Consider the following 14,721-nt stretch of genomic DNA (forward strand, 5'->3'; position numbering starts at 1 on the left):
GATGTAAAGTATAGAAACTAGAAATTTGTTTGCCAGGTCCTGCAAAGAACACACCTACCATAATGTCTATGGACACATGCTGTTAAAATATCACCACTGAAATAATGCTGAAGCTCAATGTCTTTGCAAAGTAGTGGTGTTTAAAAGTAACATGCTTATAAATCAAGAGACCTTAAGAGTCATATGAAACATGGAGAGCTCTACTTCATAAAATATGGAATGCAGGTCCAAGTTGGAGGTATGATTTAAGAAAAAAATTCCTTCATTTAGGAAAGCACTGAACAAGCTCACACACCTGGAACTGAAAGCCCATGTTTTTATTCCCTACCTTCTTTGCAGTTTATCTGCAAATCTACAGTCCTCAGTCTCATAACAGCCTTTTAATATATTCTTATTAAATTATGTACCTTGGACATCTCTGCAAAAAAGGAACAGCTGTCAGAAGCTACTATTACTGCTCATTAGGATTGCAGAAAGAGAAGGAGAAAGGCTCAAGAAGGTCAGTGGAAAGGCACCAGAATTTAGTGTACATAGATGTTGGGCAGAAACTTTAACCATACCTAGGATTATCTGCCTATGCTATAAATGATGTGATTAAAATGTACCTGTTTTCTCTACTGAAATACTCTCTTCCTCTTAAGGAATGAGAAATAACCACCTTGCCTCTGAAGAAATCAGAATGAAAGGTATGCCCCTGAGAAGAATGGAATCCCGTGCATGAAGATGCATGTTCTGAAATAAGAGCAGCCACAAAGATTTAAGCCTTGGAGAAAGATAAATGCATTCCTGATCCAGAAACAGCTGCTTTTACCTAATTAGGAGCAGTAAAAATGTCCTTCTATCCACCTCCATTGTTTAGAGCTCAAGTGGAGAGTAAACAGTGTAATGCCCTTGTGAACTGCAGCCTCTCTGAATAGAAGGTACCTATAGCAGCAGCCAAACAAAAACTTGTTTGGAGCATTAAGAAAAAAATTGTAGACAAGCTGATACTTCTGTATTGTGAACATCTAGTTTAAAAAAAAAAAGTTTTCCCCCTCTTGAAATACCCCAATCAGTACTTTTGGTACACATACCTCGAAGAATTCTCTCCTCATGGCAACGTAGAAAGTCCCAGATTCTAACAGTGCCGTCGTCAGAGCATGTAGCAAATTTATTATCCGTGGGTGAGAAACTGTTACATGAAGACACACAGCAGGGGAAAGAAGTCAGCATTTAACAGATTATCTATGCTTCTCAGACAGGGCAAAATTATACTGTAATGTGTTATACACTGAAGGAGGCATTTGAACAAAGGCACTTCTAAGTGAATACAGTGCCTGCCAAAGGGCACTTCACCACAAGACATGAATTCAGCATAGGATTATTATTGCATTGCAGTCCCCTGTCAAATGAGGAAAAAATCTGTCATTTATTCTTAGCACCCTCCTATCTGTGACTGCACACAGTAGTGCCTTCTCTGCAGGATGAGAAGCAACATCAATATGGTTTGGTAACTGTCAGCCTAGATTTTCATGTCTGGTAATACCACAAGAAAGTGACACTGCATAGAAGCTCAGGAGAACAGTTCTTAGGAAAAAACTCCTCTTCAGCCACAGGTGCTTTGCAGCAGAGAAGCAAAACATAAGGGAAAGCTGGTTACAGGAAAATGCTACTCGGTTTAACTGTTGGGGGGAAAAAAACCTATACAAAATAAACACTTATAAGAGCAATTTGGAAACATTCCCTCTTATTACACCCCACCAACAACATGAAAAGAATCCTACAGACACGTAAGCAACTCCCAGGTTCAGCAGTTAACACTGATTGATGAAAGTCACTGGAAAAGCAAGGAGTTATTTAACCATGTGAATAGGGCCAGAATACCTCCAACAACTGACAGGCACTCAAGTTTCTTTCTGGTGCAGTGAAAGACCACAAGGAGCCCTTGTGAAATCCTAGATCTTTATGATCAAGAAAGGGCCTAAAGCAGTAGAGAAATTCAGTGCATGGCCATGATAGTCAGACAGTAACTGAATACAAAGTAAGCACTTCTCATAACCAAACTCTGGCAGAAAATGCTGCACCCTACCAAGAAAAATGGTGACTTTAGTGGAAAGTGAGTTTGTGGCAGTGAACCCTTATCACCATGGGCCAGCACCTCAACCCAAAGAAACACTGTTTTAGCACCATTTGGGATCTGCAGCTTCTCTTCAGGCTTACTTTAAAAACATTTACTAAAAATTATATGCAGGTTTGCTCTAGAAACACCCTTCATTTACATCTTACTGATAAGTATCACTTTGGATTTGATTTTTATATAGACATTTGCACAACTGAGGCATCAACACTGAACCAAGAGAATATCCTACAATCTTCTTTTCAATGGCTTTCTTACAGTTTCAAGCTTGAAGAACCCATTCAGTATTAACATTAGACTTCTGTATGTGGCAGTCTGCGTGGGTATTTAGTATTACTGGAAGTCTTGGCTTCACCAAGCCAAGCAGTTCTTCACTTTATTTAGTGTTTTATTATTTTGTGAGAACTATGCAGGTGTTTTATTTCTGAAGGCTTTATATTTTATTCAGTTAAGATTATTAAAGACTGAATTCTTTATTTGGAATGAAATTGTTGTCTTACACAGTGCGTATAAAAAGGAATAACTGATACACATCGTCACCATATAAAAATGAAAAGAATACCAGTGCAAAATGCGGCAGACAAATACATCTCTAACATATTGCAGAGGCGGATACTGGGACAATACTAATTCAGAAAGGTGCCAGCAAAACGGTGAGAATGTGGAAACAAAAGGAAATACTGTGTTTATGTGGTGCAGGAAGTCTCCCAGAATCTGACAGAACCCATGCATTTCTGCACCCAGAATACACTTAGAGAACAGTCTAATCATGGCAATAGGTACTACAGAAAATGGTATATTGTGTATAAACCTGGCCTCTCTAATCGCCTCCTTATGTGCCTGGAACATCTTGACGTTGTTCATGTTGGACTGCCAGTATTTCACATATCCCCCGTGGTCTGCTGTCAGCATCCACATATCATTGTGTGACCAAGTCATAGCCCTTACAGGGCTGTCGTGAGCCTGCAAATTCAGAAACAGAACTTCTAGCAAACACATTCCAAACTCTCTGATCCACACAAACACTGAAGTTACTACAGTTCCGACTAACAGCTGCAATGAGGAAACGAGAACGATGATCTAATTACATTCAAAATGTTGGGGGGGAAAATCCCTTACTCTGTACACAATGGCCTTCTAAATAATAAGAGTATTTGCACTTTGTTTCCAAAGTGTTTCTTTATTATTACAAATACTCATAGTACATTCTTGAGAACAGTTAATACAGAAGATGGAGGTGGAATGAGAAGCATTAAGTGAATTGCCTGTAGCCATGGCCTGACATGGGATCACAACAGGACAGAAGACCTCTAAGGCTCCCATCAGCACTCAGACCACATGATGAACAGGGTGAAGATGTGTTCCTAAAACATGCTCCAAGACCTCAAGGAAATACAAAGAAATCTTGACAGATTACTTTACCTGCAATATTGTTTCAAAATTGAAAGTCAGTCCATTCCATAAAGTGAACTCCCCACTAGATGCACCAGTGACCAAGCGTCTCCCCTCAGGAGTCCACTGCAAAAGAAACATTTAACTAAACTGTGCAATATAACATTCAAATATTTCTTTACAATTCTCCAAATAAATCATGAGCTTCTCTGTGGAAATGGAAGCTACTTAATGACTTTCTAGAGGATGTGAGAAGGCAAAAATGCAGAACTGTGCCAGAAGAATTTTGACTTTTGTAACAACGGGACAAAGCCCACTGTGAAAACAATGGAAAACTCTAGTTGTAAAGATGAAACAGCTTATTGGCACCAATGCATTTCTAGCACATAATATCCATACTAAACAATACTTGTGACATCATGGAAAAGTTGTTAAAAGCTGCTATGAGACTCCTACAGCACAGAGACCAAATTTCCTTTCTTTTGAGACATGTCAGGTCACTGAAATGTCACAAGGAAGGTAGGAATTGCACCCCAAACTCAGAGTAAGAACTCTTGTGTACTCAGACTTTACCATTTATTTTCCTAAAGCTCTCCATAGAAAGACTGGACACAGAAGTAGTCCATACACTGCACATGCTATTTTTATTTAAAGATGCTTTAACTGCCATCTTGTTAAGGATCAGTCTAATTTAAATTAAGACAACACAACAAGGTAATTCCAACACTGTACTCACCCTGACAACAAACACTGGGCATTTTACTTTATTAGTAGATGTCCGAACAAATTTTGTTGTCACAGCATTCATAGGGTTGTTCAGCATTCCTATAGGAGGGACCAACTGGAAGAGAAGAAACAAAAGATTTCCTGATGACATTTAAATCACAACCTTCAAGAAAAGAACACAGTCTAAACATCCATTTTTGGAAAAGCAAGGTTGTAATTCACAGGGATATTAGCAGAAGTAAGTTGGTAGAAGGGTTTCAAAGTCTGCATGATTTAAAAACACAAACATCCAGAAACAGCATCTTCAAGAGCAGCTTCGTAAGCTCAGTGCATGATGAAAGTTCTTATGCACAGAAATTAAAAGCCTGTCCAACCTTAAGATCCCTTCATGGACATGGATTCCAACAGAACAAAATGCAGAGTGAAGATACCCTTCACAGCTTTAAGGCTTTCTGCAGATACAAAAATAACCTCAGATGACAGGCAGAATCTTTCCTATCTTCTGGACAAATTTGATTTGCACATTATCAGTGAACAGGAAAATTTCACTTACATCATTGTAATATCCTGCATCGGGCTGGATCGCTCGCATATCTCGCTGGTCTCTCTGCCACACTCTATTCTGCAAAGAAGAAAACAACTCCTAGTTCATAACAGAGCATTTCCTTGTTAAATAACAGAAAATAAATACATGGAGATCCTGACTGGGAAATTCTGAAGTGCTCCAAGGATTTTAGAATGAACTGTGTTAAGATTTTGGACTCAGGAAAAGGAACATGTGGAGTTTATATTCTGTAAGAAAAGGAGTCAGGAATGTTTAAAGTGTTAATTTCATCAGATTGAAGCAACTCCAGGAAAGCAGCAGTCCTATGTAACAAGGAACATTACTGTGGTACTCTGCTGCCCAGTGTCAAAGCTTTATATTTACACCATTAGCAGCTGTGCTGATGAGCTTCCCATGAAATCCACCAAAGGACCTTCTGCAGAGCCAGCATAATGACAACACCTTCAAAATGCCAAAACTTAGAAGACCAAGGGATAACAACACCTTCAATCACTTAAATTTTGTGAGTTGCCAAACCAAACCTTTTAAAAAACACTTCTCATGAATTTAGAATTACTTATTTTGGCTTTGTGCCACAGACCCTACTGAAGAGCTATTTAGCAAAATGATGAGCAAACATTTCTAGAGGCCTGATTTCAGAGGGGAAGGGGCAATGGTTCATCTTCCATTTTGGGAAATTTCTATTTCAAAACAAAAACAAGAACGCCTACATTATTTATAAAATATAAATACATATAAAGGTTCTTTAAGAAAAGCTAAAGGAGTGTGGCCCTTGTTGATGGAGTGACAAAACTATCCTTTGTCCCCTCAAAAAGGAAAGAAGCCCAGAAGTTTCTCTCCGTGATTAGGTAAAAACAGGACAATACAAACATAGGCCTAGGGGACTTCACCTCAAACTTAAAGATAGCTAATTGGACAGAAGCCAAAAAGTCCTGCCTAGGCAATCTACTAGAAAAAGAAGTTTTCTTATAGTATTTATTAGAAAAAGAAGTTTTCTTATAAATCTATAAAGGGTTTTACCAAGAGCAAGAACCTCTGGCACATAGCTTGGTTTTTCTCTGTTTGTTATTTTGCCTTTTATTAAACCTTTTTGTTTCTAACACTGCAACAGAAGCCACCCTGCTAATTTTTATGCTTCCAAGAGTAGCTGAGCTATCTTGAGTGTTTTATAGACTTCCAAGAGCTTATTAGTCCCAGCTCAAGAAAGCTGCTATAACAAAAAGCCAGAACATTACACAAGATATTCAACTGTGCACCAACTTGGAATTTCAAGACAAAATACACAACACATGTAGTTTTATTGCCAATGCTCAACCTTCTCTTTTTATTCACAGTATATCAAATTTACAACCATTTGGAATTTTGGTTAAAAACGCAGCAGTAGCTCTGCCAGTATTCCACATTCCTCGGTGGAAACCGGAAAGCATAATCTCAAACATCAGGAAAAGATTTCTAACCAAAACACAAAAATGCCTTGACTGACCTCCAAATATTTGATGACAGAAGGGTTGTAGTCGATGGTCTTTCTGTTGACAGCTTTCCTCATGCGTTTCCCGTCGAAGGTGAGCTGCTGCATGGCCTGCTGCTGCGCGAAGTCGGGCCGCTTGTAGAAGAGCTGCCGCGGCGCCTGGTGCTGGAAGCGCGGCATGTGGAAGAAGCGCGGCGGGGAGCCGATCTCCGTGGCCATGGCTGCGTCCTGCTGCGAGGCTGCACAGGGACACGTGTGAGATATGTTAGCAAACCATTGGTGCTTAAGGGGAGAATGTGTTGTTATGAGTAGAAAAGCTGCCCCTTTTCTAAAAAAAGTTGCGGAGTGCACAGGTTGGGCTGGTTGCTGCCAGGGTGGAGTTCTGTTTGTTGTTGTCATCACCTGTCGTTTTCATTAACTACTGTCACAGACATCTTTTCATGTAAAATCCTCTCCTTAGGATTTTTTCTCCTGAGAAGCTGAAAGGCCTCAGGAACAAAATGTAAACAATGATTATCTGATGCTGTGGAATGCAACAGGCCAATTGTGGTGGCGTTCGCAGGGCTCCCACGATGAGGGAAGAAACAAGAATGCTGACTCCATGTTTCAGAAGGCTGATTTATTATTTTATGATACATATTACATTAAAACTATACTAAATGAATAGAAGAAAGGATTTCATCAGAAGGCTGGCTAAGAATAGAAAAAGAATGATAACAAAGGCTTGTGACTGACCAAGACAGCCCAGACAGCTGACTGTGACTGGCCATTAATTAGAAACAACCACATGAGACCAATCCCAGATGCACCTGTTGCATTCCACAGCAGCAGATAACCATTGTTTACATTTTGTTCCTGAGGCCTCTCAGCTTCTCAGGAGGAAAAATCCTAAGGAAAGGATTTTTCATAAAACATGTCTGTGACAGAAACTATGCTATGTAGGATACTTTTTTAAAGAAGGGACATGCAGCGAAATAGCAGCCACAGGACACCTGAATCTTTCCGAGGAAAAGAATTTATTGCCCTCTTATCAGAAGAAACAAACTTCTTCCTGTGCTGTTAGGATTCAGAGGAAGAAGCTGACAATGACCACACAGAATCCTGTATTTGAATGGAATTTATGCATCATGGATGAGGTGTATGAATATGCAACAGGTTATTGTTTTTAAGGGTTAATCCTTTGTTCACGTGGGTTTTCTTTCAGGCTTGTGCTGCCCAGAAAAAGGTACCCGGACTGTCTGTAACTCTTTGTTTCTATTGTCTCATATTGTCCTAATTCAAATGGTCCAAATTATTATTACTGTAATTGTATTACTATTTTTATAACAATTTTATTACTCTTAAATTTTTAAAATTAAAAATAAACAAGTAATTGGCATTTTTCACACTATAAATATTATAAAATCCAGCAAGCCCCTGAGCACAAGCAGCCGGGAGACAACTACTGTTAATTACAAAACTCCTGAAGGCAGCAGGAGAACAAGGCTTCGTTTACAAATGAAAGAACATGGCCAGAGTGGGGATGGGGTTCCTCCAGAGTCATAAGGGAACACCCAAGGGTGAACATCCTTGACAGATACCATCAATCCAGATAAATGAAAGATACATTTGACTTTGGGGACTTCCCCTGACACGATCAGCGCCTGCCACTACCCAGGAAGCAGCGACTGTCCAGCCCTGACAGTGAAAGAAACCTTCATACATATGTGAGGTTACAGAAGAAATCGGGGCACCTCTGCCTCAGGCACAAAAACCTGCATCAAACAGCCCTGCTGGAAAGGGCACTGGTGAACAGAGGGGGCTCTGATGTGACAGAGGTCAGATCTGAGTTCACCCTGTGCTCATCTCGACACTCTCTCTTTGGCTCGGGGTTCTGGGGACTGTATTTTGGTCGTGGAAATAAAACTTTTTGCATTTATTAGTTTGGATTTCTGGCTGATCATTTATAACACAGGCATTGCTGGAAGCAAGACTTCTCTACAAATTCATTTCCCACAGAGCACGATAAAAATCCCACTGCAGCATCTCCCCTAACTTTAGAAATTACCATTAAATGTTCATTACTGCATGTAATAGAAAAAAGGAAATAGCAGATTTCTTTAAAAAAAGACTACATAATCTGCTTGTAAATTCATGGATGTTCTTTCTTACATACTCAAAATACTTGTGTCCTCAATTCGAAAGAGCTGAAAAGTTGTTTCACTGCCAATTTAAAAATTTTATCTAGCTTTTTTTGATCTCAGTAGTTTAAAACATTTCCCTTTTTAAGTAGCAAAATAAAGCTAAGACAGAAATGCTGGATATAAGAGACTGTTTAAAGCAGCACAGAGTTTGATTTTGTTTGTTAAGAGGTTCTGCCCTGCAAGTCTCAGGCAGTTTGGTGGCACAGAGCAGTGAGCAGCTCTGCAAACTCAGGCCTTACACTCTCCTTTCCATGTAACAAAGTGTGACAGCCAGCTCCTCACTGCACAACTCCCACACCAAACAATCACAGCTGTTCTCTATGCAAGAGAATAAACCAGCTCATTTCCAGGAGTGAGGTAAGGAAATGTAACACCTTGGGCAGGTGTAGCCTCTTATTAGACCAACTCGGTAACTGGAATCAAGGGGGGGACACAGAAAACAGCTTTCAAAAAACAAACCTTCATCTGAAGGCTCCTTTGCCTGGAAGTTGCCCCATTCCAGGCATCCAGGTGGTCTAAAACCAGACCCCAGGTGAGTCTGATTGTCCCCAGACCCCCACTGGAACACAGGCAGGACAACATTCAGGATGCCTGAAACAAGGTACCCAAACTTCCCAACACAGGAATCACTTCAGGACCCCCCAAACCCATCTCAAATTGTCTTACTTGGCAGGAGACATCAAACTGTTGTAAAGAAGGTTTCAAGTGTTAAATAGCAAAGGTACAGTTTTATTGCTGGGGGTTTATATTGAAAAAGAGAAAGTGACTTCTCCAACAAGCTGACATTAAACTTACAAGTCCATTAACTCTCCTAAATGCAGTTATTTAATAGTCAGAGAAAATAAACCAACAAAAACAAATAATCAAAAAACCCCAGGAACCCAGATGAAATTTCTAGTACTATTCTTTCTCAAGTCTGAAGTTTGATACTCCCTTATACCAATGAGTGCTCTAAACCAGAGAGAAAAAGATATTTTTTCAAAACCTCATCTATACTCTCTCTAATGGGCAATGCAAAAATAAATGACAAGAACTGAGACCAAGAATGTGGACAAGGATCTACACGGGGGGGCTTCCAAAAACAAAAAACCAAAAGATCAGCTATCATTTGCAAGAAAACATCACATCCCTTTTTAGGGAAACACTGCAAAGCAGTGAGTTAATACTTGATTTTCATGTTCCAGGGAATAAAAATCTGCTGAAGAAATCTAATTTTCTGCATTACTGTCATTGGTAAATACAGCATTAGGTGTGAGATGGGTCAATTCAGACTGCAATAGTTTCAGGTGAGTGCAACCAGTGTCTAGCTTAAATCAGCACAAACAACCTTCACTTAAGGTGCAATTCATAGCAGCAAAAAGTAGGACCAAGGGCATAAAAACGTTAATTACACCTCTTGATACCCACAGATCCTTTCACACTCATGATTCTGACAAGACAACAAGTGACACAACTATAACATGATAAGGGACATGACACAGGATCACAAAAATGAAGCATTTATATTCTGTTTCTTCAACTTTATCCAGCTGCTTAGGACCATTTTCTTCTAATAATTGCTTCAAATATTATGTTTTCTCCACATAATACCCTCATCCCATCGTGTGTGCATATGGCCAATATATAATCTATGAATAGATAAATAAAAAATGTGCACACACTCATACATTAGGGCATACACACACCAAGTGAAGCTTCCAAACAAAGCAGCTTTGGAAAGAAATGGTTTTGGCTCACAATTCTCACATGAAATCAGAGCATTTTTTTTCCAAAGTCTCCCATTTGAGTCAGAAAAATACACCCATTTAATGGTTATCAGTATCCTGCTTGGTTTGTTGGGACAAACCAAAGCCTCAGCAGGCTCTCTTTAAGATCTTTTTATCAACTACAATGTCAGAATTCAGCATGTCTGCTAGCTAAAGCTCCTTTTGTACTGGCAATGTGAGCAGGAACATGCAAACAAATATTAGAGGACACAGCACAATCCACTGTAGTAATATCTTATTTCCTATTTTAAGCAAAGTACCAAAATTTTCTTTATTTTAGAGTCCATCAACAGGAGTTTAAATGGAAGAAATCACATTTTCCTTAATTCACACAATTAGAAGCAACAACAAGATGTGTTTCCAACATCTGGCATAAGTCACTTCTCATTTTATTGTTTCTGGACAGTAATGTCACCAACCAATTGCTTTGTCTTCTAATTCATTATACCCTTATCATAATGTGAACTAGATTTATTTCTGTATTCCATTTTTCCATGCATCCTTATCAGCTTTCCTCTTCTTGTCCCCATGAACAGCCCTTTCAAAGCCTCACACATTTAGAGATATAAATTAATTTGAGGATATAGAGCCTACAGAGCAAACCCCTAGTGGGGCCATAAGGATGCCAGGCCTATTAATGCCATCAAGCAATCAGAGAGATTTTACTGGAGAACACAATTAAAAATGAAAAAACTCACAAAACCCTCACAGATAAACTCCAGAGCAGCATGGAGTAAAGGCAGATGGATTTGGGCAGTTTTTGTTTCTTAAAATGAGCAAAAAGTCACATATGGTATTAGTCAATGCTAGAAAATGGCAATCACTGAATTTATATTTTAATAAATTAACCCAGATAAGACTACAAAGGTAACACTGGCATTTAACACAGTAGCATTATTACTTTATCATCTTATTTGGATATGATTGTTCCTTTTATATAAAAATGAACCTTGCACTAAGTTTTGACAATTGACAGACTGCAACTTCAATCATGGACCAAAGCATTTCACACATAACTTCAATAAATCAAAATAAACCCACCAAACTAGTAAAGCTTGGAGGAAAAGAGCCATGGCTTATATTAAATACAGCACTACTTAGAGGTAGCTCAATACAAGAAAAAAATCCCACCTGATTTATGTATAATCTTGACATATTTCATATGGTTTATGCAAAAAATAAAGCTCACCATTAATAAAATGCAGTTAATTGGTAAATAAAACATCCTTGCCTATTTAATAGGTATTTTTAACTGAAGGTAAAGACACTTGGGTGGAATGTAGTGAGTTATAAACTGAATATGCCAAAAGAAAAGTGTGTTTCCAAATGGGAGCAAAGAAGGTTATGGGGCAGAGTGCAAGCAGCAATCACTGCAAACCCAGAATTGAAGTTGAAAAGGCACTGCCTGAAATGGCCACAGCAGCAAAGGAAAAGGAGTGCTCACATTTCCTGGGGGTATCTATAAAATACTTCTTTAAAAGTGTATTAGTTCTATTTGAGGCTACACACAGACTCTAAAAAAGCAATTTTGAAAAGGAGTGCTCACATACCCTGGGTGTATCTATAGAATACCTCTTTAAATGTGTATTAGTTCTGCTTAAAGTACACACAGACTCTAAAAAAGCATTTTTCCAGTGTAACAAACAGTGAGAACTGACAGGAGTCACTTTGGGAAAATGTGAATTTTTGCTCTGGACACCAGCAATGGATCCTCCCATGGCTTCCCCTTCCTAAGGAAAGCTCTTCCTTGGCCTCTTCATATCCAGTCTCTTTCCTTTCTTGGGAATCCTGCCTCTTCCCAGTGCAAAAGAATTACATGAAAAGATATATTCCAGACATAAATGTCCAAATTTTGACATCTTCAGCAACCATGTTTTAGAAAACAAAAATTTAAAAAAAGAAATTGTAATTAAAAAAAAAAAATAAATAAACATGCATGTATACACACATCATTTCTCTATTACACAGAAACAGAGCCAGCCATCCTGGTTAAAGACTGAGAAAAGTGGCAGACAAGTTCTTGAAATAATAAAATTTCCAGGGAGGGGGTTACACAGGAAAAAAAACCCCAAACATTTGAATGTTTTTTCTTCACCAAACCATTTAAATAAACTGTCTTCCAATTATTTTAAACTAAATGAAATAGAACAAAAATGATTTCTCTTTTAAACAGAAAATGAACCTGAGCAAAGGTTTGTTTTCAGTCATGGTTTCTACATCTCCCTTGCTTTCCTCACTGATAGGAATGGAGCAAGAGAGCTGCAGGTATGCTAAAAACCTGCAAAATATCAGAAAATCCCATTTCCAAAGCCACTGTAAAACCAGCACCAGCAGCAGCAAACTTCTATCACATTTTCATGAACACACACTTGAAACCTGCCAAAACTAATCTGCATGTCTGTCAATGAATTCATCTCTCACAGCAGATGAGATTTGGTTTCTGCTCCATTCAGACACCATCAATTTCTAAGGAAAAGATTAATCTCACATTTCCTTCCCTGCACATAAGGTAAATCCACCCAGAAAACACTGACAAAAACATGAAAAAACCTCACTATGCCAAAGTGCAGATGCAGTGAAAACAGACTTATCTGACCAATTCCCCAAATTGCTCTGTGTTTCAATTTCCTACTGCATGGGAAAAACACTTAATCAGACTCACAAAACCAGATTACCCAATGTCTGAGAATTCTACATCTTTCTGAGACAAAATAACAAAAAAATCTCAAGTAATTCTGAGTACTTTTCTTATTATATGTAGGTTGTTATTTTTATTTCAGAACAGATGTGAGACAGATTAAGCTGTTTCATTAGGATATTATGGTATCTTTCCCACTGATTATGAGAGAGAATTGGTGGATTAAGCAGGATTATAAAATTAGTTAAAAAACTAGATTCAATAATGGAAGTACAAAGTTGCCCAACCTTTTAGTCAAAGGCAGACCTGTAACAGTAAAAAAAAAAAACTGTGCAAGGTTCTTGACCTCTGAATATTTCAAATATTATTCCTGTTTTGGATTATGTAAAGGCACTGCAGTATGCATTTTTGTGCATTTTTATATGCATATCTCAAAAGATTTTCTACAAGGCATGCAGATGTGAGCACAGGAAGTTTAAACTTAAAACCAAAATAAATTTTAATGTTTGAGAGATTCCTTAATTATCTCCAGGTGCTGGAGGTTCCTAATACAGCAAATCAACCAAGTGAAGGCAGAAACACTGCCCTGTGTTATACAACACTGCTATTATGCAACATCCCTATTCTCTGCAGCAAATACTTTTTCCCTGGCCTCTACAGCTCTGCTCCCAACACACATCTGCAACCACTCTCTATTGTGTTCTATTTGTGAACCCAACTTTCCTAGAAATGGGCTTTAAATTCTCACCATGCAAATCAAGGGAAAGAATTAAGCAGCTTTCTCCATTCCGGTCATTGTGTTCCAACAGAAAATGTAAAAAATAAAATAAAAATCTCATTTTTCATTAAAATTGTAGAAATATACTTCAATTAATAATTGTTTAAGTCATAATAAACTACTCTGCCTAAAAGGCACACAGATCTGTTTTTATTTGGAGATACTCCAAAGCTTTTTGTTTTATGCACAGTCCAAAATCTCCAAAACCCTAAAATGCAGCATTTTTTTTCCCCTTTAAATTCAGTTCTGTATCTTCACCACCAGGTTCAAACCTTTGGATTTTCAACAGAACCTGAATATATCCACACACTGTACAGAGTGTAAAAGGCCAGAACATGCAACATGGCAAAATGGGATGATGTTGATGCAGGTTTGGATGTAAAGGGTTTATTCCCTGCAGGAAAAGGTGCTGATATTTCATTGACAAAAAGGGCCTACAGCTTTAAGTTTCACATAGAAACACACAATGCTCAAGAATTTCTGAAACAGGAAAGCAAACTTACATCAAATGGAGCTGCCCAAAATCCCAAAGGAGAGCACCTTCACACAGCCAGTCTGGAGCTGTGTTACAGAGAGAAGCTCCAACAGCTGAGCCTGCTTAGCTGCATGGAACTCACACACTAACACCTTATTTAAACACTTCCTTCAAATTTTGGATTTCTACTACTCAACAAACACCTCTTAATCAAATCACAAATGTTCCTTATTTTATGTTCAAGCTGAACCCTTGACTCATTCCAGAGCAGACATATTTACAGGAGATCATGTGCTTACATACATTATAAAAACCCCTCAAATACTTCATTTCACAGGACTCAAACAGCTCCTGCTTTACCTCTCTGGCTACAGCACAGAAAACTCCTTTCATGAGTGCAGCAGCCTGGAACCTTTGCCTTTCTGCACCTCACAGAAGCAACTTCTGTGAGCTAAAGTTTCTTGAGCTGTACTTCAAAACATGGAAGCAAGCACAGATTGCATCTCAGCTAGAAAATACACAGGATTTGGTTTGCTGCCATTTTACTGTTACCAATTGGATACCTTGGTAATGGTAAACCCACAATATTTTTTTTTAATAGAGCATTTTTCCTC

General features: G+C 38.5%; 1 protein-coding gene across 3 annotated transcripts in view; it reads right to left on the bottom strand.

The window, feature by feature from the left end:
- Window positions 1–14,721, bottom strand: part of WDR33 (WD repeat domain 33) — a 68,756-nt gene that overhangs the window by 45,179 nt on the left and 8,856 nt on the right. For all 3 annotated transcript variants that reach the window (XM_058031233.1, XM_058031232.1, XM_058031231.1), the window contains exons 2-7: window positions 6,283–6,506; window positions 4,788–4,856; window positions 4,245–4,349; window positions 3,539–3,634; window positions 2,928–3,079; window positions 1,074–1,171 (exon numbers count right to left, since the gene is read on the bottom strand). In XM_058031233.1, the coding sequence (XP_057887216.1) occupies window positions 1,074–1,171; window positions 2,928–3,079; window positions 3,539–3,634; window positions 4,245–4,349; window positions 4,788–4,856; window positions 6,283–6,486 (724 nt within the window). In that variant the 5' untranslated portion in view covers window positions 6,487–6,506. The remainder of the gene's footprint in view (window positions 1–1,073; window positions 1,172–2,927; window positions 3,080–3,538; window positions 3,635–4,244; window positions 4,350–4,787; window positions 4,857–6,282; window positions 6,507–14,721) is intronic.

The sequence above is a fragment of the Melospiza georgiana genome, chromosome 10, assembly GCF_028018845.1.
Source record: "Melospiza georgiana isolate bMelGeo1 chromosome 10, bMelGeo1.pri, whole genome shotgun sequence".
NCBI lineage: Eukaryota > Metazoa > Chordata > Aves > Passeriformes > Passerellidae > Melospiza > Melospiza georgiana.